We start from the raw sequence: 23,697 nt of genomic DNA on the forward strand, positions 1-23,697 counted from the left end.
ACGTTTTTTCGGTCCCCGGCCTGGTCGTCTTGGGCAGGTTTGACTGTACAGGCAATTATTACAATTTTCAAGGTGATTAAAAGAACGTATAGTCGTGCATAATCAAGAAAAGGTCCTTATAGTACTTGTTTTACAAGAACAGCTAACCTTGTACAATGCTAGTTCACCTTTATTTGTGGGGTAACCTACATGTATATCCGCTGTATTTAGGGATTTCAAGTCAATTAGCAGTGGTTCTTAACTGCAATATTTCCAAATCATACCAGTCCATCCATCGACTAGCGTTAATCATACAAATATTTTGTCTTCCAGTTTTTGTGTCTCTCATGACTGTGAGCCTGAAACCTTTTGTACATGCAAGTTATTATTTTTTTTTTACCTTACTTGAAAACATTAAAATCTAATGTTCTTCCCAGATTTAATATTCGTACGAGGATAAACAGAACTGAACTGTTCTGCCAATGAACTTCACAAATCAAAATTTGTCTGAACCTTGTTTCTGATCCACACATTTTCTTCTGCATGAGAAGCAGAAATACAAATTTGACATTCAAAATCAATTTCCACATCATGACCTGAACTTTAAAGGAGAAGTGTCAAAGGAAAGTGACAATTAGAATACGGAAACAAGGAATGTCAGAGTCAATGGAAGGGACTGGTGGTTCAAGAGATCCAACCTTTTCTAGCAGGCCAAAACAGATTTAGTATTGTTTCCAAGCAAACAATGAGGAAATCCTGTAAATCAGTTCCAAAAGAAAAAAATGCCTGCAACATAAAGCAACGTACAAAGATGTTTCTTTATTTTTGTAAAGACTCATCCTACACCCTTTCTAGTTCACCCCTAGAAATTAAAATGATTCAAACTTAATGCCATTGAGTTAATATTTGCAGTGAATTTATTTTGTAGTAGACAGAAAATTGAGTGTAATGCTATGCAGCAAGTTAGTGATAGCACTGGTGTACAGTGAAATAGTTTTTGTAGAAACAAACAGGAACATAAAAGCATCACAAGAATTCAAGATTTACATTTCTTAACTCCAAGCAGAATGTTGCAGTAGGAAATTGTAATGTTTTCTGTGTTAGGTAGTGTCTGTCCAAGAAGCCAAGCCAGTCAGAAAACATCACAAATCCCCACCCAACATCTGCTTGGAGATTATATCTTGGACATTTTCCCACAGCGGCACATCAACAAGTGGTTCATTTCCTTCAGGTAAATTACAGGTTGCCACGGGAAGAAGAACCTCGTTAGAGCGCTAACGAGGTAGTATACAGACCGCTGGCTCTGCTATGGAGTCCTGACATTAATGTGTGGAGAAGTATTTCTGCTTGAGTTGTGATGTCTTGGCTACTTACTGTGGTTAATGATGTACCTGATGACAAGTTTTTGACAACGTCACTCTCAGTCAGACAGCAGGGTGATCTGTATTCTATATAATCACCAGGAATTATATCAAATTAAAGGAACCGTCTGATAACGTCAACTCTCATGATATCACAGGTTGCCATAATACCACAATATCGAAAAAAACAATTTGTTAGAGAGGCCTAGCCAACATTGTCTTAAACAACATTGGATAGAATATCTTAAGTGTGAATACCTCAGGAATAAGTATGCTGCATTTGCACATCTCTTTAATTCATTTCACATCCATGCATCTGTTCTCACATGGCAGTATTACGGTACCTGGAGTAATTCTGTCTTGCAAAATCTTGTAGTATAATTCCTAAACAAGTTACGTACCAGCTTAAATGAGCAGTTTTGAAAGCAAAAACTCTGACATTATTAGTCGTGTAACCAAGACAACAAATCTATTTGGCATCAATTTTTGCTAAATGACATAGTTTCTCACAATGCCCCATCTCCCTTAGTGACCACAGGAAATCTGGAATTACATCTGCTAAGCAAATCGGATGGTCACAACAATAAAGAGAAAGTTTAACACAACCAATGTCTTCTTGTTGAAAAGCTTAGAATGATAAGAAACCAGAAAAAAAGGAGATTCAAAAATTGAAAAAGGAGATTCAATAAACAATGAAAAACAGAGAACTTCAAGCATCATGCTGACTTGATAAATCTTATAACTTGTATGATGGCCAGGAGTTGACTTCTTTCTTTTCCTGAAACAGTACAAAATGTTCAATTTTTTCTGTGATATGTGGTTTTTGTAATTTTAGGAGTATAGTTATCTTTTTGTCTGTAAACATGTAAAAGCTAAACATGTAAAAGCAGGCTTTTTCACAGAGCTCTTTTCTTTCAGGATTAAATTGCCACTTTGAAATAATAAAAAATAATCTGAAATTGAAAAGTAGTCACATAAGACCATTACCATTACATCCCACGGTACTGTCTGAGAGTCCCTCACCCATAAACATCAATCATTGTTGCATGCATATACAGGGTATTGTCAATAATGATCTGGTTATTCACACTCCATTAAAAGTCATTATCTGGTGATTACAGGGGATTGAGGTGATGGGTTCCTTTGTTTAGTGAGATTTACAACTCTTTAACAACTGCCTGGCTCAGTGGGGGGTAAGCTTATTGTCTGATCTACATTGCTGTGCAGCTATGGATTGTGGCTATGTGGCTATGTTTGGTTTGGTTTGGTTTGGTTTGGTTTGGTTGGTTTGGTTTGGTTTGGTTTGGTTTGGTTTGGTTTGGTTTGGTTTGGTTGGTTTGGTTTATTTCGATTTCCATTAGTGATACATCACTACTCTTCCTGGAACCCAGATTAAAATAAATCAAATTAAATGTTATTCTATTACTTGTGTACTGATTCTTGTGCCGGGGAATGTATTTTCCCACTGTATAGAGTCACTCTGATGTTTTGAATATTGATGAGTTGTGCTATGTACCAAATTGAATGTTATTCCAGATTTTCTCTTTGACTTTGAAAGTTTGAGAGACCAAGGATCAAAATCATTGTACCTCTACTTCAAGCATTCTTACCGAGTCTTCTATGTCCAACTTGTGTCTTTTTGATGATCAAACCATTAAATGTGAATTTTTCTATGCGATTGACATCCATTCTTTTTAAAAAGAATAAGAATGCAGATACAATAAGTATACTGTAAATGCAGAAATGTTCGCGGTGGATTAATGTTCGCGGTTTTCGCGAAGGCCGCTTCACAGCGAATTTAAAACCACCGCGAACATTTTTTCCATAACAGTAAGAGAGTGCAGTGCATGGTGCTACCGCGAAATTAAAACCACCGCGAAAAGGCCATTTTCCCGCTACCGCGAAATTAAATCCCCGCGAACTTAAATGCATTTACAGTATTCATATATATTCAAAATGAATATTTTGATTTTGACACAGAAATTTCAGAGGATTCAAAGCCAGGGCAGTTAACGTTGTAAAATCTAAACTAAGTCTTGTAAATCCTTTCTGAGGACCTTTTTGAAACACATAATATGAAATATTGTGATGAATACAAAATAAAACAGCTGAAGACAATATCTAATATCCATAATAATTTACACTTACAAAGTGACAAGAGAACCAGGGGACCGTCTGCTGTTAAATGACTTTCAGCCCAGTAATTTTGAGTCCTAAATGTTGTGTTATTTCCCCCGGGTGCTTTGGCTGTCTTTGAGATAACTACAAGTGATGCTGTGCCCCTCGGGACCACATTACAGATGAACAGAAAGACGTGCAATTTCCGGGAGCTGAGACCTGTCTCCCAAAAAAGGTCAGGCTTTCAGTCCTTGTAAGCCTTTAAAGTACTAGATCTGATCCCTTATATCTTTTCAGGGGAAGGTTGAAACCTAAAGGCTTGTACAACTTGAAGGGGGAAACACTGTCTTTGTTGTAAGGGTGTTTCATAGAGTCTGCTTTCAAAATGAGGAAGGTTGGCTTCAAAAACAAAATCGTGATTTGAATAAAGTGGAAGAAATAACTTCAATCTGAGTTCTGACAAAGATTCTCTAGAAAGAAAAATATGTGCACATTGGTAAATTTTTTATACAACTTCATTAGCTCAATATCTCTGATGGCTCTATTCATTTCCCATATCAAAAAATGTAACAATACAAGGCTCATACTTTTTTTTTTTATCCTGACAACATTTGGTTAAACTGGGTGCATTTAAAGAATTCAATGTCACAATATTTCATCCTGACATCTGCTTAGAAATTGAAGTCAAGACAATAAGCAGTGATCAGACTACGGTGCAAATTATTTTATTTCCAGTGATCATGGGTACCAAATTGGTGATTCTGAGCAGGTTTACGGATTTAGTGTGCGGAAATTGACTTGAGTAATGTCTGGTACAATAAGAGCTGTGTTATCGTTTTTTCTTGTTGAACCGGTTCGGAAAAAAAATGTATCTAAAAAAAAAAAAAATCAGTGACCAGATGTTGTTTGTTTTGTTTGAACCTTTGGACCAGTTAAAAAATTAACAGATTATACCGGCAGGCATTCACATGTTTTGGGGCTTACATGTCCAAAAAAATGACAATTTGAAGAGCAATATTATATAGTCACAACAGTATTTTATTTTCAGTGATCATAGGTACATAATTGGTCATTCTGAGCAGGTATACAGGTTTAGCGTGCAGAAATTGATTTGAAAGATGTCTGGTACAATAAGAGCCGTGTTATCGTGCACTCAGCCTGATTGGAAACACTGCCAAGCTGTTAGTTCTAACATCATTTCCTGCTCACTGAACCGACATGACTTACACGGACTGGTAAGAGGGACAGAAGACCAGCATGTATAATGTATGCAGTACAGTGGTTAACAACCTTCAGGTTCTGGACCAAGAGCTTGGGAGTTTGAATCCTAGCTGTTTCCTGAAAATCCTGAAAATTGTAGTTTTAAGTGTTTTCTTCCATCTTAAATATAAACGCTTTCAATGTTAACTTACATATTAACAGTTATATTTCCATATTTGATGGAAAGGAAAAAAGCTACAAAATCTCTAAGCCCAGTGAATGACGTAAACCTGAGATATTTAAGTAAAAACTGCTGGACAGGTATTACTACTAATACTAGACTACCAGACATGATAATTTAGAATCCTTGATGGTACATTTTCTCCCTGTATCACAAAACAGCACACACTTGTATGGACTTGAAATAGAACAAAATTAGAACGAAATCAATGCATCGGATAAGAATTCTACAGCTCGAACAAAACCATCAATAAATAAGGAGTCACTGTCCATCAGACATCCATAAACCTGCCATCGATAGCCAGGCTTTTAGCCAGGATTTTATTTTAAGGAGTCCAAATTTTTTTGGTGAGTCGCGGTAGATGATATAGGCGTAACTACTTTCCATGGTGCAGAGTTTTTGAGAACTTTTAAAACAGTGCATTCTAAGGTATCCTGAGGGGCAAAATTACTATAAGCGAGATCACATTGGAAAAAATGTGGCCCAAATGACCTAGTGGCATCCCTTTTCAATCAGAATTTTATGTTTGTCAGAGAATCTTCTCGACATCTAGTGCGTCCAATTTCTTGTTATTTTAAGAAAAGCATGTCCAAATGACGCCTGGACACTTGCCTGGCTAAAAGCCAGTGTAAAGATAGCCACAGGAAAACTCACGCCCTTTGTCCTGTTATCTGTAGCGTAGAGATTGCAAGATTGATGAGTGGCGCCATAAGAAATTTAGGTGTGCAGATTAGGGCACCACTGAGAGGTAATGATCGTCTCCACACAAAATCACGGAAACTGATCGATAGAGAAGGGCAGCGCGAAAGTATTGATCCCGTTCCACAAGGAACCCTGGGAGTAATATATTGCCTTTGAAAGCTGGACACAGGGTGCTGTTTGTCACAATTTTTGAGCAGGCAGACGTTATTGGCAAGATAACTGACACATTCTCTTTGATATCAATATAGACAGTTTGCGATGTATATTAAGACCATAAACTTTAAAGTAAAAATCAAGGATGATATTCTATACTTGTCTAGAGTAAGACTAAGTATTCTCTCAAAATCAAATGGAAATCTATAATGCTACAGACAAATAATGGAGTTTTCCAAAAGATAACTTTAAAACTTTGAAGCATATCCCACCCAATCAATCAGTCTATTAAAAAATAATGCATTTCTGTCTGTAAGACTCTCCCACAAATCCAGTCCTACATTTTGTATATACAGTCGATAGCTCACTGCCTTGCCAAAAAGCATGACCTAAGGTTTAGACACCATTCATTTTACTTCTAGTTTAACTCTAGTTCACCTTAACCAAATCTGTCATTTAAAACATGGTATTTTGGGATATCAAGTCAATGGACGGTGGTTACTCAACTTCCTACAATATTTCAAAAATATAGTTTTTATCAACTTTCAGTTTAAAACCACAATCCCTTGACTTGAAATACCTAAATACCCTGTTTTTACACACAACGGATATACTAGGTTACCCCATGTAGTAGTATAAACTAGCTATAGTGCATGTTAGATTACCAGTTTAACAATTGTAAGGTTTTGTAACATTGCTGTTCCTACTTCTAGTTTCCAGCCCGACATCGCATGGTCACGTAGACAAAATCAATAGAAACCCAATTTGGCTCTAACCTTAAGCCAGTATGTAGAACAGACTTCCATCAATGACGGGACTCTGTCAAACCTCACCATATCAGAGCACTGTGCCTGGTCTGGTACTGTCACCTTGTACTGCTTTTAGTACACTGAGATCAGATGAGTACCTTACAATGTACTAGTAGTGACATGCACATTGTACATTGTATAGATCTATCACATTTTTTTTTAAATGAATAGACACTTTTTTTTGATGGTGAGCTAGCTACATGTACCGTAATTGTGTGTATGCTTGTCTCTGAAATAGATAAAGAACATATACATAATTCTTTTCGGAACTTTGGAAGAAGATATTCTCGTTGCCAGGAAATATTATTTATATACTGGTAATCATGATAAAATTCAGCACTGAAGCAAAGTCTGTATCACTACTCATCAAGACGTACTACAGACTATATCTATAAATGGACATAAAATCAATGTTATTTCCTGGCACCGACTCCTGACCTCCTCTAATGAACAGGAAACGATGCAAGCCAGAAATATAACTATGATGAAATGAAAAACTGATAAGAAAATATGAGTCCTAATATTGGAGTGCCAGCAAAGCAACAAAACCTGAAATCAATATTAAACTGAAACTTTAAGACAGATTGGTGATATTACAACGGATGTACCCAACTTTAGTGTCTCCAAAATGACCAGCTGACAGTATTATGGGATTTAAACTTGACCCATTTTTTAAAGAGAAAATTTGTATTCAAAGCATACCATTTTTGCTTCAAATAACATGTGGGAAAGGCTACTAATACATTTGTGCATTTTTATGAACAGAGGTTGCCAGATTATTGGCTATAGGTACTAGTTGTTAATTGGTTAGTACTCAAATTCAGCTTACATCTAATGCTAGTTCACCTTTATCCACCAATAATCTATATCTATTTTTTTTAAATATGGTATTGCGGGATATCAAGTCAACAGAGAATTTTCAAAACAGCTGCAATAATTTGAAAATAATGAATTTGAAACCACTGTCCATTGAACCCTATATATCGTATTCTAAAAACAACGGATAAAGGTTTAAGCCCAGGAGAAAGGTGAGTCTATAATTTCTTGAGAAAGATCATATAAAGTCGAAACCGGTCGAATACCGTCTCTGAGCTGTCATTATCCCAAAGCTACCAATGAAAGTGAGAGTCTAATCTTACTAATACCTGAATATAACAATGTTACAGACATGTGGTATTTCAAGCCCTGCTATAGGACAAGCATGTTTCCACTGTAAATTCTGCCTATCTCTGGTTCATTAACAGGCCCTGGTCTATCACACAGCATGCAGGTATTGATTCCTGTTGTACAAATGGTTCTTCTACTCATTTGTGTTATAAAGGATTGTAACATCGATCCTCATCGCCAGTAATGGGCATACAAAACACATGCTAGGCCTCATCCATAATCCTCAATTTCCTACATTTTATCGGGAATCATTGGAACAGTGAAGGAAGAAGAATAGGTTTGAATATTAAGACATTGTTTATAGTGAAATGGAAAAATACTTGAAGCGTCTAGTAACACCAGGGTTTGATTTCTAAAAAGTTAGCCATTTTGTTCTGTGATTTATTAAAATTTACCACTATGAGTGGTACAGCAGTTACTAGAAGTATACTATATATGAGAGCTGATATTACATTGTATACAATACATGTATGTTCTACGCCAAAAAGCAGTTACTAAGGAACTGGATTGTGATTTTGGACAATCCAGGGATAATAGCACTTCACATATGGACATTTCTTAGAACAACACAATTCTCTTCTAATCTATAGCTTCATCCCTCTTTGCTAAAATGAAATGAAATGCTCCTTACAATCCATGTAGTACTTTTAAGGAGATAAGTGGCAGAAACGATCACTTAGAACATGCCCTTTGACCTTCCAGATGACCCTGACTGTGTGTTCTGACTGTTTCACATGACCTGAAGTAACCTCAGGGACTTTCTCTTGTGGGACAAGGCCAAGCAAAAATAAACTGGGTCAACTTCAGTGTGGCTTGGTGACAGCAGTTCTTTTTCAAGCCTCGTATCCAACCGTATTATAGCTCCCGAGTCTCTTCTATCCTCTCTGTATTTGCAGAGAGGACAGAAGAGACTTGGGAGCTATAATACGGCTTGATAAAAGCAGTTCTTTTCCAGCTTCTGTTGAAGATTGATTCATGCAAATCTGACAAACATTTCAACAACAAAAAAGGATTATAAATAATAATAAAAGAAAACCTAAATTTTGTTTGGTGACAATTGTGTGTATGCACTTAGGCAGGTATGTGTGTATGCACAATTTCTTCAACACTTTCCTAAAGTTATTAGATCTACATACAGATATTTTCCCTTTTGCCATTCATGTACATTATCTGTTGGGTTTACGGAAAAGGCTGGGCTGTCTACCTGGGCTGTCTACCTGGGCTGTCTACCTGGGCTGGCTATCACGTCAGGCTACTTGGACCTACGAAAGCCCATTGCGACAAAAGCTGTTTTAGCAGTAGGGGTTGTTTGTGCTCAGCGAAGAAGCTGTGTCCGAAGGGTGATTGTGTTATTGTGTGAATGAGCTGTATGAAGTGGCTGTGTGTGAAGGAGCTGTGTATGTTACATAACCCAGAGGTTCTGAGTTTGAATCAGTTGATATGCCACCGATCTTGTGCACTTGGGAAGGGCTCCTAACACGACTTTCCTCCCTTCACTAGGGTAGAGAAAATAGTACCTAGCTTCTGTAAGGGCCCTCCCTCAGATAGGGCAAAGAACCCACCAAACTTACGGAAAAGACTAGGGGTCCTTCCTTCCCAGTGTAAATGGTTCAAACCCTTAAGTCCTATGGCCACACCTGGGGTAATTGCTGTCATATTGAGGTCACCTGAGTTAGCGCCGAAAGGCAGCAGTTCCAGACCCTTGCACTTTAGCAACGCTTATTTTAAGCTCCTCACAATTCAATTCTCGATCCTAATGTATTGCGCAGAAGCCTGGACCCTGACAACCACTATAGAACGGCTCCTGGACGCCTTTCACCAACTAGCCACCAGTCTTAAGACTTATCCAATCAGCCCGATAATTCGTGTTAATAGCCCTTCCCAAGGGTACAATATCGGTGGCATATCAACTGATTTGAACCCAGAACCTATGGGTTATGTAACACACACAATAGCTTCACACATAGCTTCTTCATTGGGCACAAACAACCCCTACTGCTAAAACAGCTTTTGTCGCAATGGGCTTTCGCAGGTCCAAGTAGCCTGACGTGATAGCCAGCCCAGGTAGACAGCCCAGGTAGACAGCCCAGGTAGACAGCCCAGCCTTTTCCGTAAACCCTTATCTGTTATCCATCAGAGGAAATACCACTGTAACCTGAAGATTTATTTCCAAAATTTTCAGAAAAAAATACATTGCAGCCACCACTGATTCTTTCATAAAAGCTTGTAATATAAACCTAATGATTTTCAGTTTTAACTCCATTTGACTTGTACATATGGTACATGCCCAGGTCACTGCACATGCATGTACCATAATGACAACTTGCCTTTCTGCCATCAATATTTCCCAGGATATGCATCATACAAAACATGCATCATACAAAACACTAGAAGCCCCCAGGAAAATTGGGTCAATTTTTGGTATGAATTACAGGGAAGAGGGCAGGGCATGGCATAGATATTCTTTCTGGGGGAGTTTCATTTCTGCTGTGTACATAAGGCACCTTTGTTCATGAACAAACCTCAGGTCTTGCCTATTTATAACTGGGAAGAAATGAGGTCAGGTTTTGATACAGAGAGAATAGCCTTAAACTGGAGGGAGTCAGTACACATGATTATGGATTCTATTCATAAAAAAAGCAGGGGTAGGAGTGGTTGCTGTGATAAAAGGTTTCAAACTGAGAAAAAAACATTGTATCATTTTGGAGCATTTTATATTTTCAAATGCATAAAAAATCTTATGGTTGTCTAATATACAACATGGTGATGGATGTCACTTTGCAAAATTGCAAAATGAATTAATTTCTTCCTTTTTTGATACCTATATAAAGTGGTAGTTGAATTTCAAAATGTGACTGACCATTATGGATGTTGAATATTCTATTTATAGAAACGTCCTAAGCACAAATAAAATATTTTCCTCCTCTGCTAAGGTATTTTACAGTATTCATTGCAATGTAATGAAACCTGACATTAAAGTAAGACCTGTTTCTAACAGAAGATTCAAGCGATACAACATGTACATTCTACAAACCCATCCCTTGAGGCAATAGTTGAACAGAACATTTGCAATGTCACCTCTGCCATGCTGTCAAATTCAAAGAGATGTCAAGAAGTCTTCAACACGGTTAAAATATTTTCCTGCTTTGGTTAGATGTTTTACAGTATTCGTTGCAATGTCATCAGTTCTGACATTAAAGCAAGATTTCTTACTAGTTAACACTCTAAAAACCCATCCCTTCAGGCAATAGTTGCACAGAACCTTCACAAAGTCACCCCTGCCAACCCCCACTAACTCAAGTACACATTCCCGTTTCCACTCACGTTATAATCCCATTATGCTGGCAGGGATTGGGCGACGGATTCTCTGCACAGCCCTGATCCAATAAGGAAGGGCTGCAATTCTCAGGGGTTATGGAACATCATGACAGGGTTACAAATAAGAAGCCTGATGATATAGTTCTTTAAAGCTTCAAAGGTCTAGATTTTTTTCCAGCAAAGCCTCAGCCATAACCATGATTGTAGGATAGGTTTATGATCATGATTGTCACAGAAAACAATTTGTCAGGCCAGGGGTTACAGAACATCCTGACAAGGTTACAAGAGGCCTGATATACGTAAGTTGTTCAGGGGTTCAAAAGTTTCCGTATAGCCTGGAAAACCATTGTATGATAGGTACTATGTCACTACATGACAAAAAAACTGACAGGTTTTGGCCTGTAGTCCCAAAACATCAAGACAGGGTTACAAGTAAGAGGCCTGATTTACGTAACTTCTGAGGTAATCAAAAGTCTGCCTGGATTTATCTGCGTTGCCTGCCCTGTGGTCATAACCATTGTAGGAAAGGTTTATGATTGTCACAGAAAACCTGTATTTGTCAGGCTGGGATTATAGAACATCATGACAGGGTTACAAATAACAGGCCTGATATACGTAAGTTGTTTAAACCTTCAAAAGTCTAGATGGATTTTTCAGCGAAGCCTCAGACAATATCCATTGTACGATAGTTTTATGACTGTCACAGAAAACCTGTATTTGTCAGGCTGGGGTTATAGAACATCATGACAGGGTAACTGGTTACAAATGAGAGGCCTGATATGCGTAAGTTGTTTAAACCTTCAAAAGCATAGATGGATTTTTCCGCATAGCATAATTATGTTTATGACTGTCACAAAGAAAGAACAGTGCACCATGACAAGGTTGCAAATGAGAGACCTGATATACGTAAGTTCTAAGCTAGTCTTCTTTTTTCTAGCCTTTGTTGTACGGGCAGTGCTATAACTAAGACACAATTTAGTCAGGCTAGGCTAGGTCATATCCATAATACAATAAGTTCATCACTTCATGACAGAAAAACCTATATTTGCCAGGGTTACAAAACATCATGACCCTTGGTTACATATAAGAGGCTTGGTAAGTTCATAAGACAGTCTCTGGATTTATCTGCATATCCATTTATGACAGAATACTGTAAATGCAGAAACTTTCGCAGTGGTCTAATGTTCGCGGTTTTCACGCTGGCCGCTTTACCGCCAACTTAAAACCATCGCGAACATTTTTCCATGGCAGTAAGAGACTATAATGCATGGTGCTACCACGAACTTAAAACCACCGCGAAAACTGCTCTTTCCCGTTACCGGGAAATTAAATCCCCGCGAACTTAAATGCATTCACAGTACCTGCTGGCACCTGGGTTACAAGCAAGACAACTGGGAGGAATAGCACTATATGATGATAGATGCATTTGCAGTCTAGAAACTATGCAGCAATGTATACCTTAAACTTTCAAAAACTACATTATAATGAAAGACTACTTTCTACAATAAAAACTTAAAAGACCACATGACTCACCATGCCAGATGTAGTAGCAGTAGAATCAGCCCAGGCACCACAAGGTCATCTGATCCTACCGACCACCGCCGATTAAACACCACCAGTCCCGGCATCTTCCAGCTGATAACACCCTCCTTACCAACACAACTGTCTCACACCTCCGTTCTGTGATCCTTTAGTCTCCCCTCGCATTAATAATGGTACAGTCCATTCTTCTATCTTCTTCTGTCATCCTCCATATAGATGTTATAAACCACACCTTGCATTCGGAATATTTTCTTGACAAATCCCTCGAAGGCTTTTCTGTCAGGAAATCTACTGCTGTTGCATTCAGCTATAAAATGCTAAGTATTGTCTGTCTTCTTCCGTCATCTTCCATATACATTGTAAACGTTAAAAGCCACACCTTGCATTCAGAATATTTTCTCCAAGAGAGGTTTTTCTGTCGGGAATCTACTGCCGCTGCATTCGGCTATAAATGGCAGACAAACTTGCTTAGTATTGGTGATGTCTTCAGATGGCAACCTGGACAATTTCATTACCAGGCACGGAGGAAAATTCGTCTTCTCTCATTGGCCTGTTTCCCGGTAACCTCATATGAACCCTCGTCATATCAAGCGTGGGCCTTATAGACAATTCATTAACGTCATTCTGACATCGTCATGGCAACCGTACGAGGATGAGTCACAGCATCCGTAGCATCTTCCGCCCGCACCAGCATTTCTCCTCCAGCTGCATTATCTACACCAGACAGGTGGTACCAGCACACACCTGGAATGAAGAAGCTATATTTTCAGACATGATTGTCAAGTATATGTCACGTGTACATTCATGAACTACATCAATTAGGCTAAGGACACAATTCCAAACCTGGGCCCGGCTGGGATGTTTACAGAAATGAAAAACAAAAATGTTTATCAAGCAATATTCACATTAAGTATATGGTTACTGACTATTCTTTTACGTTCTTTGTGTTCCTTTCTGTTGTCTTTTATATCATACCTTCCGTTCTCAAAGCTGCCCTGCAAGATTGGGAAATATGACCTTAGAGTTAGAATAACTGATATGTCGATCAGTTTCACAGTTTAAAGGGGTACATGAATTAGTTGAAGTAGTTTATTAACTTGAATGTTATAACATTCAAAGCAATGACCCAGCAACTATTTTGAACAGAAGTGTTCATCAATCTCAATCACACCACCTCTTTAATGGCTGGGCCTGAAACCTTAAATCCCCATGTTAGATATGAGCGATTATCCAGTCTTAAACATCTACCATTACATGCTCGGAATTGTCATCATATTTGAAGAGTCGAACACTCCAGGGTACTCCTAACATCAACATACAATCACTTCAATAACACACCATCTGCTGGGCTTATTTATATGTGATTGGTACCTTTCGTCAATTTGTTTGAGTCTATCAATCCACAGCACTCTAAACTGCAACACACACACTGAAAATCCACTTTAAAACCCACCATCTGTACCTTTTATATAATTGTGTGACTGGGGGGCTTTAAATCAATCCTTTACTAAATCAGTGAGACGTACTGACATACTCAGGTCTGCATCACATTTCTAAAACGGGGCCAGCCAGGCAGCTTTTGGGAACGAAAAGCGTGATATAAAAGACATCAAACTAGACACAAGACATAAAGAGAATATTCATGGGCATTATTTGTGTGTATTTTTATGTATACATTTCCATTTTCACTTCCACAGCCCAGCTAGGCCCCAGTTTGGAAATGTGACGTTAGCAGGGCTCTAGCTAGTCCATTTTAGCGTAGTGGGCCACTATGCTAAAATTTGTGACCACTACGCTAATATAAGGGCCACAACGCTAATTTTTAACTAGTGTAGTGGTGCTTTGCTATCATTTGCTTGTTCAGCAATGCCTAATGAATGTCTGAACAATGAAAAATGATGACATGACACTCAAAACTGACCAAACAATCCTCCAAATTACATAACAAAATTATGTGATACTAATAGTAACAGAGTGCCAACTTTTAACTCTACATTATTGTAGTACTAGTACATTGTCAAAATCCCACCGTGGAGGGGCAAGACAACCTCCCCCCCCCCCCCCCCCTTCCACACCAATCTCCTGATTGTTTGCTTTGCTACCATGCCATTCCCACTATGCTAAAATGAAATCCTGGCTAGAACCCTGCAGCTGGTTAGCCTTACCAGTACCTCTAAAAGACAATGTGAGTTACAGGATTCATTTTAAACCCACTTTGATATAAACATCTATCACTTGTCTGCAGGGCATTTTCTCCATACTGTGGACAGGTCTCATTAATTTTTCTATCAGCCTATTACTTTAGAGGGGTTATTTATTGTTTCTTTAAAGAGATGGCTTTGAGGCGTTAAAATCTGTGGTAAGTATGATAAATTGAACCATCTGTCGAGGACTTATTTCTTGGTTTAAGTTACATAGAATCTCCAATGGTGTAATCATAAAATGAGTTTCTTCACAGTGCTGCATACACCATTAATTCAGATGGAAAATTATTTATTTATTTCTGTTGTTTTAATAGCTATATTAAATATAGAAATACAAGTACATGAGTTGACAGTAAGACAAAGGTGCCCCGAATCTCATCATGTTGTCATCTTGCAAACATCTAGATCAACATACCCAATATCATATACAGACAGGCTTTAAGCTAGGATTTTATAATAGGGAGTCCAAACTTATTGGTGAGTCGCGGTAAGTGACTATTGTAGGGGGGTCTGGGGGCATCCACCTTCCATGGTGCACAGTTTTTCATGATTTTAAGTTAAAACAGTGCATTCTAAAATTCTAAGGTATCCCAAGAGGCAAAAATACAGTTACAGATGTCACAGTAGAAGACTGTGACCACAGATGACCTAATTGCATCCCTGGTCAATCAGAATTTCATGCTTGTCAGAGGATTTTCTCCCCAGAAAAGGGCGTCCAGGGGCATCAAATTTCTTGTTATTCTAAGAAAAGTGCGTCCAGATGACGCGTTGACGCATGCCTGGCTAAAAGCCTGTATACAGATCCATCTAGTAATAAAGTAGTATGTTAACTCCTCAAGTTATGGTGTTCACAAACAGATACACACACACATACATACACACACACAAACTGCAACATTACTAGTAGCCTTTTTGGCAAAGGTTTAAAAAGTCATACAGCCTCTAACACTTGGGACAAACTTTTAAAGGTATCAAAGAACCAACCCTAAGTAAAAATCAATGCATGCAGAAATGTCAAGCATGAAATCCAGTCTCCGTGTTACAACCAAGATCATGGTTAATGCATCGCCATCCCGGGTCTGACATTTTGATGGAATGTTATATTTTCCGCAACCAGCCTATGCATTTCGTGACCTTGTAGAGGGTGCGCTTGGGCACTTATCCAGGGGTAACTGTTTTGTGTAGCTCATATTTTCAAAGCAAGTACATTTTGTACTAGCAGTAGAATCCAAGTACTTACTCAGTAAGTGTGTCTGTTTGGGTTTAAGTATGTTCATAGTACTAGTAATCTGAATACACTTGTAGTTGCAGTTCTACCAGTTAACATGACATTGTGCGTTACATATAATTGGAAGGTACATACACGAAAACGTCTCACAGTGAAACTGTTAGCCAATTGTAACATGCAACGCGAAGGGTTCATGAACCATACGAATGCAAATTTCTTATCCAAGTATGTTGTACAAATGAATGTGTCAAAAATTCATTCATCAAAACCTGACCACTCTCAGGCAACTAGCAATAGGGCTCCATGAGTTTGAGCTCATAAAAAAGCGTGCCATGTTAGGGCACCTCCCGTTAGTTCAGAGCTGGTAGACTTAGCCATACAAAAATGTATATCAGATCTATACATGGGAGAGGCTACTATTGTCTTGTAAGTTGTATTTTAGTCCGTCTATTTCTTTTTCTGCTGCAGTTACAATCATTATGTACATGTATATTTTCCATATGCTAATATCGTATTATACTCAAAGGATATTGATACTGTACATTTCAGCAAAGAGAGCCCATTCTATAATTAGTGTACTTCTCGTTTATTATGGTAATCTCCCCTGCTAGACTAATTAATGGCCCTAAAGGTAACATAACATTATGTTATGGAGTCGGTTTGCTCATTAAAATCAGGCCTACCAGATGTACTACAAATTGTGCATCCAAGAGAATTTCCCAATCGGAACTTTAATTAACATGTTCAATCCATCATAATATTTGTAGTTATTAGGAAGTGCTGCTGAAAATAATCATTGGTATAATCATATCTCCGAGCAGATGCTGGGATCCGATAGAAGATGATGATAATGTTTAATTTCATTCTGTTGGATTCTATTTATACTTATAATTAGCATTTACAAAGATATCTTACACATGCACATTGCAGAGGTTTCATTGCTACATTTTTTTGTACATGGGGATAGGGTCAAGTAAAATGGTCATATGTGTACAATAAATATTAAAGGCATACATGTATGCCAGTAGGGTAGTTACTAAATAAAAAGGATTTGGGACATACTTTTTATTTCATATCAGAATGACTAAAAAATGTGATAAAGAAAACAATGCAACAAAAGAGGTATTACATGTGATTGCATACAACTTTCAAAACTGCCCATGAAGACCACTCAGGGGACTGAAACATCTGGAGTATGTGGACAGGTGGTTAGTATACTATACATGTAGACAGGGTTGTGTCGATGGGAAAATCATCTAAGGGACCAGCAAAAAACGCACAAGCTAGGTAGTCCTTACTGAGTATGTAAAGGTGGTCATTACAGGTTGGTTGCAGTCAGGTATCAAAGATGCATCTGCATGTGTACATCAGTCCTGCTGCATTCAGTGCCTGAGAATGAAGTTGTATTGATTTTGTGTGTCACACCTTGACTCCTGTGTGGGGTCGATGGACCTTGGATATCTGACATTAAAGATTCAAATCAATCCCAGAAAACTGGTCAGGACTGCATCAGAAATTGACCTTTATATATGTATGGAAACTACCCAGTCTCTATCACTGTGGCTATGGTTTTTGAGTATAATGAAACATCCAGTCGTATGTCATTCAGTTTAATACGATTTTTGACATTAGGCTTTTCAATGCCTTTTATCATTCAATCATAAGTCACTGCTTAATATTTCAATGAAACATTTTGAAAACAAAATATGTAGGGTACATGCATGGAACCTAGCCTGAGTTATGTTTTAAAATAGCCATAAAGTGGACGCATAAAACTATAGACTATAGAAAATTCATACACAATAAATGCTGACACTTAATATAAAAAGTACACACTACTGCAGTCACATGTTTGAATTTATAGACAGTTCACAATATCTTCAACCATGACAGCTTTATGTAATTTACTTTCTGTCATACCTGTGACGCGAAAACGTTCGATACGGGTGTTCCGTATAAGACCGGTTCGAAAGGCGTATCACACAGGCTCCATTCGAATAAATCGAACTATTTCGAGCGGGCCGAGTGCGGCGCCATCGAATGTTCAAATACCTGATTCAGACGTTGGAACATTACTGTTGCAACACTTTTTGTTCTAGGGCACCAAATTTGTTCAACTTCTGGCGCATTTCGCATCAAAACATGGGTTTTCTTAGGTGGGTATGACATTATAAAATACAACACGATGTATTCCGCATCACCCTCTGTCCCACCTGATACCTCGGGTGATACGGAATACACCTTGTTGTTTTAGTATTTTACATGAATCACTACCATTAATACATGTACATGTACCATGTTCAGTGTTACTACCATCAGAAGGCTGACAGCTGTATTCTGCCCTAGGACAGGAAATCACTGAGCCATGATGGGCAGAGATGCTGCTGCTATTTTTATCTCACTTCTCCCTGGAGTCGGCTCTTTCATATCGGCCCACAGAGGGAAGATGGCTCAGAATAATCAATGAGATAGGAACCACTCGCTCAGACACTCCGAATACAGATGTACGTACGGGGAATAGGTGATAATGTTAAAGTACATGATGCAAATGATCACCAAAAACCATGGAGCAGATACTATCCAATGTGATGTGGTCAGTTTATCACCCATGCTATTGTACCCATTTAAAGTAGAAATTAAAGCTTTGAGTTCTTTTCTTGAAATTTCAAGTAAAAAAAGCATTTATCACTGCTTGGATGCATACAAGGTTTTTAAAAAGATCAATTGCAAAAAAGAAAATTCACATCAAACGTTCTACAAAAAGATAATTATCGAAATCATATTCATATCAAAGCAATTTTTGACTGATACGATGAATCTTTGAGTGTTTCAGTGGACATAACCATTTCATTTATATCTTGGCTTTTTTCTATAATCTAAAAAAAAAGACAAATCGAAGGAAAAAATCATGGTTTACAATGTGCACCCCTACAAACCTTTTCTGAATGGAACAGTCTTAAAAGCACAGCTGCATATGGGTTGATGCCAGTAACCATGGTGATGACATGTGGCTTTAGAGACATGCTTGTTCTTTGACAGTGCACCTGTGTTTGATGGAACACTTCATTTGGAATCTGATTCCTTTTGGAGCTATAAGTGCCTGGAAAACTCATTATCACCATTAATGCTGTGATGATGTGGACTTGGAATGTGAGATGAGGTCACAGGTTCCATATGTATATTATGTAAGTTGCAACAGCTGTGCTGAAATACAATGTACTTCTGATTCATCCGCTCCAAAACACAATTTGTCAAGCACCCAGTTATATTTAGTAACAGTTAAAATCATTATGATATTCACATAAGATTGCTTTCTGTACAGAATAGGAAACTTTTATACTAAAAGGTTGTACATTTTTGTATGTTGAAAAAGACATGTTGCCACAGTAGGGTAAAACCATTCCTTGATGATATGGCAATTACTTTTTAAATTGCTCAAGGCAACCCTTATGATATAATATCTGATACATTTAAAATATGCCTGGCCCCATTGAAGACAACTGCATCATGATATTTCAAAAATTTTACAAATGTAAATGATTTTAATCACTTACATTTGTAAAATTTTTGCAGATAGCAGCAGTACTGTTTATTTTGAAAATTTTGCCATGCTAAAAGAACTACATGTATTCTGTACATGCACATCACTGTTAAATCCAATGCATCTATACTTAGTATATCGTAAGGCCATGTTGATTTGATTATATGGATGACATCCGCGCTCGCACCAATTTTCGGCCATTTCCAAAAAAAAAAAGTTTTCAACCACACAATAAATTGTGCAAAGCAGCTGTGAAATGAGCACAAATATTCCGTAGATTGAAAAGAAAGTATCAGAAAACAGATAACTAATCATAGTCTAATGCCATAGAATGCCAAAATAAATCTAAAGTCAAAGAAAGGACAGGAAGACTTCTGTACCTTTGACTGTAGAAACTTGGTGCAATTGACTATAAACTCTACTTGACTTCCTCTTGTTGTCTTCTTGGCCCCCGGTAAGACCCCAAACACCTGCCGACATAGTGTGTCCATTTTGTAATTGGCGAAACCTGTTCCTCTGATTTTTTTCCAGGTCTGTTTTTTTCGGATTGGTTCAAGAAAAAAAAATGCCTTGCACCCGTACGTACTGGTCCCCACACCTAACTGTTGGTATACCATACTATGTGTGTTTAGTCCTATGTTCAACCTTCCTGGCCACTTTGATTTCATACTGGAGGCAACTTTTTTTTTTGGCCAAACTTTTTTTTTATTCGCTCGCTCGCATCAGTTTTGGAGTTCCCAGAGGATGTCATCCATATAATCAAATCAACATGGCCTAACTACACAGGCAAGTTTTCCCACAGTCCACTTAAATGTCACCAACACTAAGTCAGTTCATCCATCTCCTTCCATTAAAGTCCCCAGTACCATGTTTCACAGTCTTTACTATGCAGGGCTCGAAATACCACCTACATATGCTGGGAAGTGCAGGTTAAAAAAATTGGAGCTGTGCAGGTACATGTACATGTATTTCTGGCGTTTACGTACTGGGTTTTATATATAAATGCCTTATAATGTATGTTTACATGCTGTGCAGGTACATGTACATGTATTTCTGGCGTCTACGTACTGGGTTTTATATATAAATGCCTTATAATGTATGTTTACAATGTATATGGATAGTTGTTAGCTGCAATGACCGTTACCACCTACAAAATGTATGTATAAATGGAAAAATAACACTGGTTCCTGAACAATTTCAGTATGATCCATACTTCCTAAATTCAGACTGGTGCAGGTAAAATTTGTCTGGTGCAGGTAATTTTCAATGTTACCTGCACCAATGCAGGTCCTTGTATGTAGAAAAGAGTACAGTATTTTGAGCCCTGCTATGACACGTGATACTGTCGCCTGAATGGCCTCACTCTGTGTACAAAACATGCTGCCATTGAACTTTGCATTGAAGTATTGATGTCACCGGAAACTTGTATTCGCTTAGGACAAGCGCGACACAATGGTACACTTTGCATTGAAATGCTTGCCGCTTGGGAAGTTAACATTCTTTTTGGACAAGAACAATGTGACGTTTGTCCCTGTGACTTTGTTATGGAAGGCTATGGAAGGGGTAGATAGAAACCCTGATGGCTCTTTCTTCAGTCAGAACTATATTAAGACAGGACTATGAAGAAATTGGGCTTGAAAATATACACTGTCAGGTTCATAACTAGTAGTAAGACCTTAATCTTTGCATATTAGGGTCTGGGTGTATAAGCCCTCTCAAATCTAGCCTGATTAAATCTCGCTAATAGCAGCCTGCCCAACATTCGCCAGGGGAGGAACCAGTTACAGATAGACAGTTATAGCCCCGGAAAGCAGAGTTTGCGTTACACATCTCAAATCCAGCCCATCAAACTGTACAAGGCCTATGCAGACTATATGTTGCTGCTATAAATAATATGGCATTCTTTACGGGAAAATATATTCTGCATCTACGACCAGTTTTAGGTAGTTACATAATGATTGTATCAGTCACCTTCCATCAATCTGACAGCTCTGACATACATGTAACGATTACCTGTCTGGTAATGGTACTGATACTGCAAGCAATATTTCTCATTAGGGCTGAGAGTAGATTAACTTCCTGTTACGTCTAATGTATTGGTTTTAGATAGCCCTTAGAGGAGGAATTTTCACTTTAGTTACATCATCCAATGACATAATTTTTTATACATACTAGTAGTAATATTCCACCAAGGTCATCCAGAATAATTCTTTATGGGTGATTTTTTTTTTAAATAATCTTTTAAATCATATATGTTGAAACAATTTTATGTTGTACAACAAAATCTATTTCTCTGGCCTTTTCAAATTTTCTAGGTTAAGTATCCTAGTGCACATACATTTGTACCCCCCCCCCCCCCCCCCAAATGAATGTAGAGTATTTTGCTTTAATTCCTGTAAACAGCCTAATCTAGGATAGTACTGTGGCACTAGGGAATAAGCCAATAGCCCCCAGCTCCTCTCAGTCTGAACATGACATACACATTCCATCAAACAAGGCAGGTTCTACACTAGGCCACCTCCCCAAGGACCAACACCATTTGTTCCCCATTGAAATTCCATCATGGTGCTCTAAAGTGTACATTAATAGTTAGGTAGCCTGCATATCAAACTCATTCCAAGCTAGTTAAAACTTACATTGAGGATTCAACATACATTCAGCAATCTATGAAACATGAATTGTAATTTCTATAGTCTGTTTTAATTACTTGATTTTTGCAGCAGTGTTTTATTTTTGTTTCAGTTCACTGTTATAAATTCACATGGAGTTGAAACCATTCTCATAGTAAGGGATAATAAGGTTGTGATACAAGGGGAACATAGTGACATTTTCATGAATTTGCAATGGAAAAAAACGTGAGGATTATATAAAAGCAACAAACGTTTCAAAATTTACACTGCAGCTATCTGTGAGTTGTAACCAGATATACTACCGGTTGTCTTGGAATACATGTACATACACAACAAATTTGCAAACTGTCAAGATTAAACAACCACAACTTACAGATAACTGTATAATACACACGATAAAGACCGCCAGAACAATCATACCGCTGATACTTTTATAATCTTACCATTGCAGATAAAGCACAAATTTCCCTTGGGTCTGTCTCAAAACGACAAATCAAATGGCAACTGTTACAACAGATCCCCCCGACTCCAGACAAATCCTCCTACATCCGATTCAGGTCACAGAATCTTATCACAGACTCCGCTGCTGACAGACAGCCAAGAGGATTGTACTGTAGGCTGATTATTAGTGAGTCAAGATGCCTTCCCTTGTAGTTGCACAGTTACAGAACATTCGACATACTCTCTAAGTAAAACCTCCATCAACTATCAAGCTCAAGGCACCAAGAGTTGAATACGAAGAGAGACAATTGACTAAAAAACGAACCATGTTTTACTGAGCAAAAAGAGGCCACGTCTAGTGAAATAATAGACGTAAAACGATGACAACAAGAACATTAAGAGACTATGGGTTTTGTTTCTACTACTAGTACTAGGATACACCATGATAACCCAATACAATTTTGTTAAGATTACAAGTGCAGTTGCAATATGCCACTGCATCACCTCTTTTTGACTCGCAGTATGATAAAGCAAAGATTGTAAGGTACATGTATATGCATACATGGTTGCATACATGCATGGGCTTTGTTTCTACTGGGGTACACCAACACTTACCATTGATAATCCATTTCAATTTTGCTACTACTGTAAGATTACACTGCAATATAGCCCGGGTACCATCCTATATCTATCAGGGTTCCTTACTAGTATACATGCTTAGTTGCTACCCTGAAAAAATAGTCTGGGAATGGTTAGGCCTATTTTTTTAGGGCAGCAAGTGTAAGCTCGGCCCTGTAGACAAAGTCGGCCATGGGACCCAGGCTAACTGCAATATGCAAGAGCAAAGTCATGTGTCACCTCTTTTGGATACGGAGTATGATCAAGCAAAGCTTGACGGTATTACTACTAGTAGCTAGAGGGAATAAGAATCAGCTTGAATGATAGCTATATGCTTTTAATTTCTATTCTTGCTTCATATTGCTTGGTGATCATACTGTTGGAATATACATGTACTAGGTATTACTAGTACTGTATTGATGCACCTGTACAATGTAAACAGGCT

General features: G+C 38.1%; 1 protein-coding gene across 4 annotated transcripts in view; it reads right to left on the reverse strand.

Moving 5' to 3' along the window:
• The window catches only part of LOC118406380 (sn1-specific diacylglycerol lipase alpha-like), a 46,960-nt gene that overhangs the window by 19,761 nt on the left and 3,502 nt on the right, over positions 1–23,697 (reverse strand). For all 4 annotated transcript variants that reach the window (XM_035806355.1, XM_035806354.1, XM_035806357.1 and 1 more), the window contains exon 2: positions 12,582–13,334. In XM_035806355.1, coding sequence (XP_035662248.1) covers positions 12,582–12,676 — 95 coding nt within the window. In that variant the 5' untranslated portion in view covers positions 12,677–13,334. The remainder of the gene's footprint in view (positions 1–12,581; positions 13,335–23,697) is intronic.

The sequence above is a fragment of the Branchiostoma floridae genome, chromosome 19 (genome assembly GCF_000003815.2).
Source record: "Branchiostoma floridae strain S238N-H82 chromosome 19, Bfl_VNyyK, whole genome shotgun sequence".
Lineage (NCBI taxonomy): Eukaryota > Metazoa > Chordata > Leptocardii > Amphioxiformes > Branchiostomatidae > Branchiostoma > Branchiostoma floridae.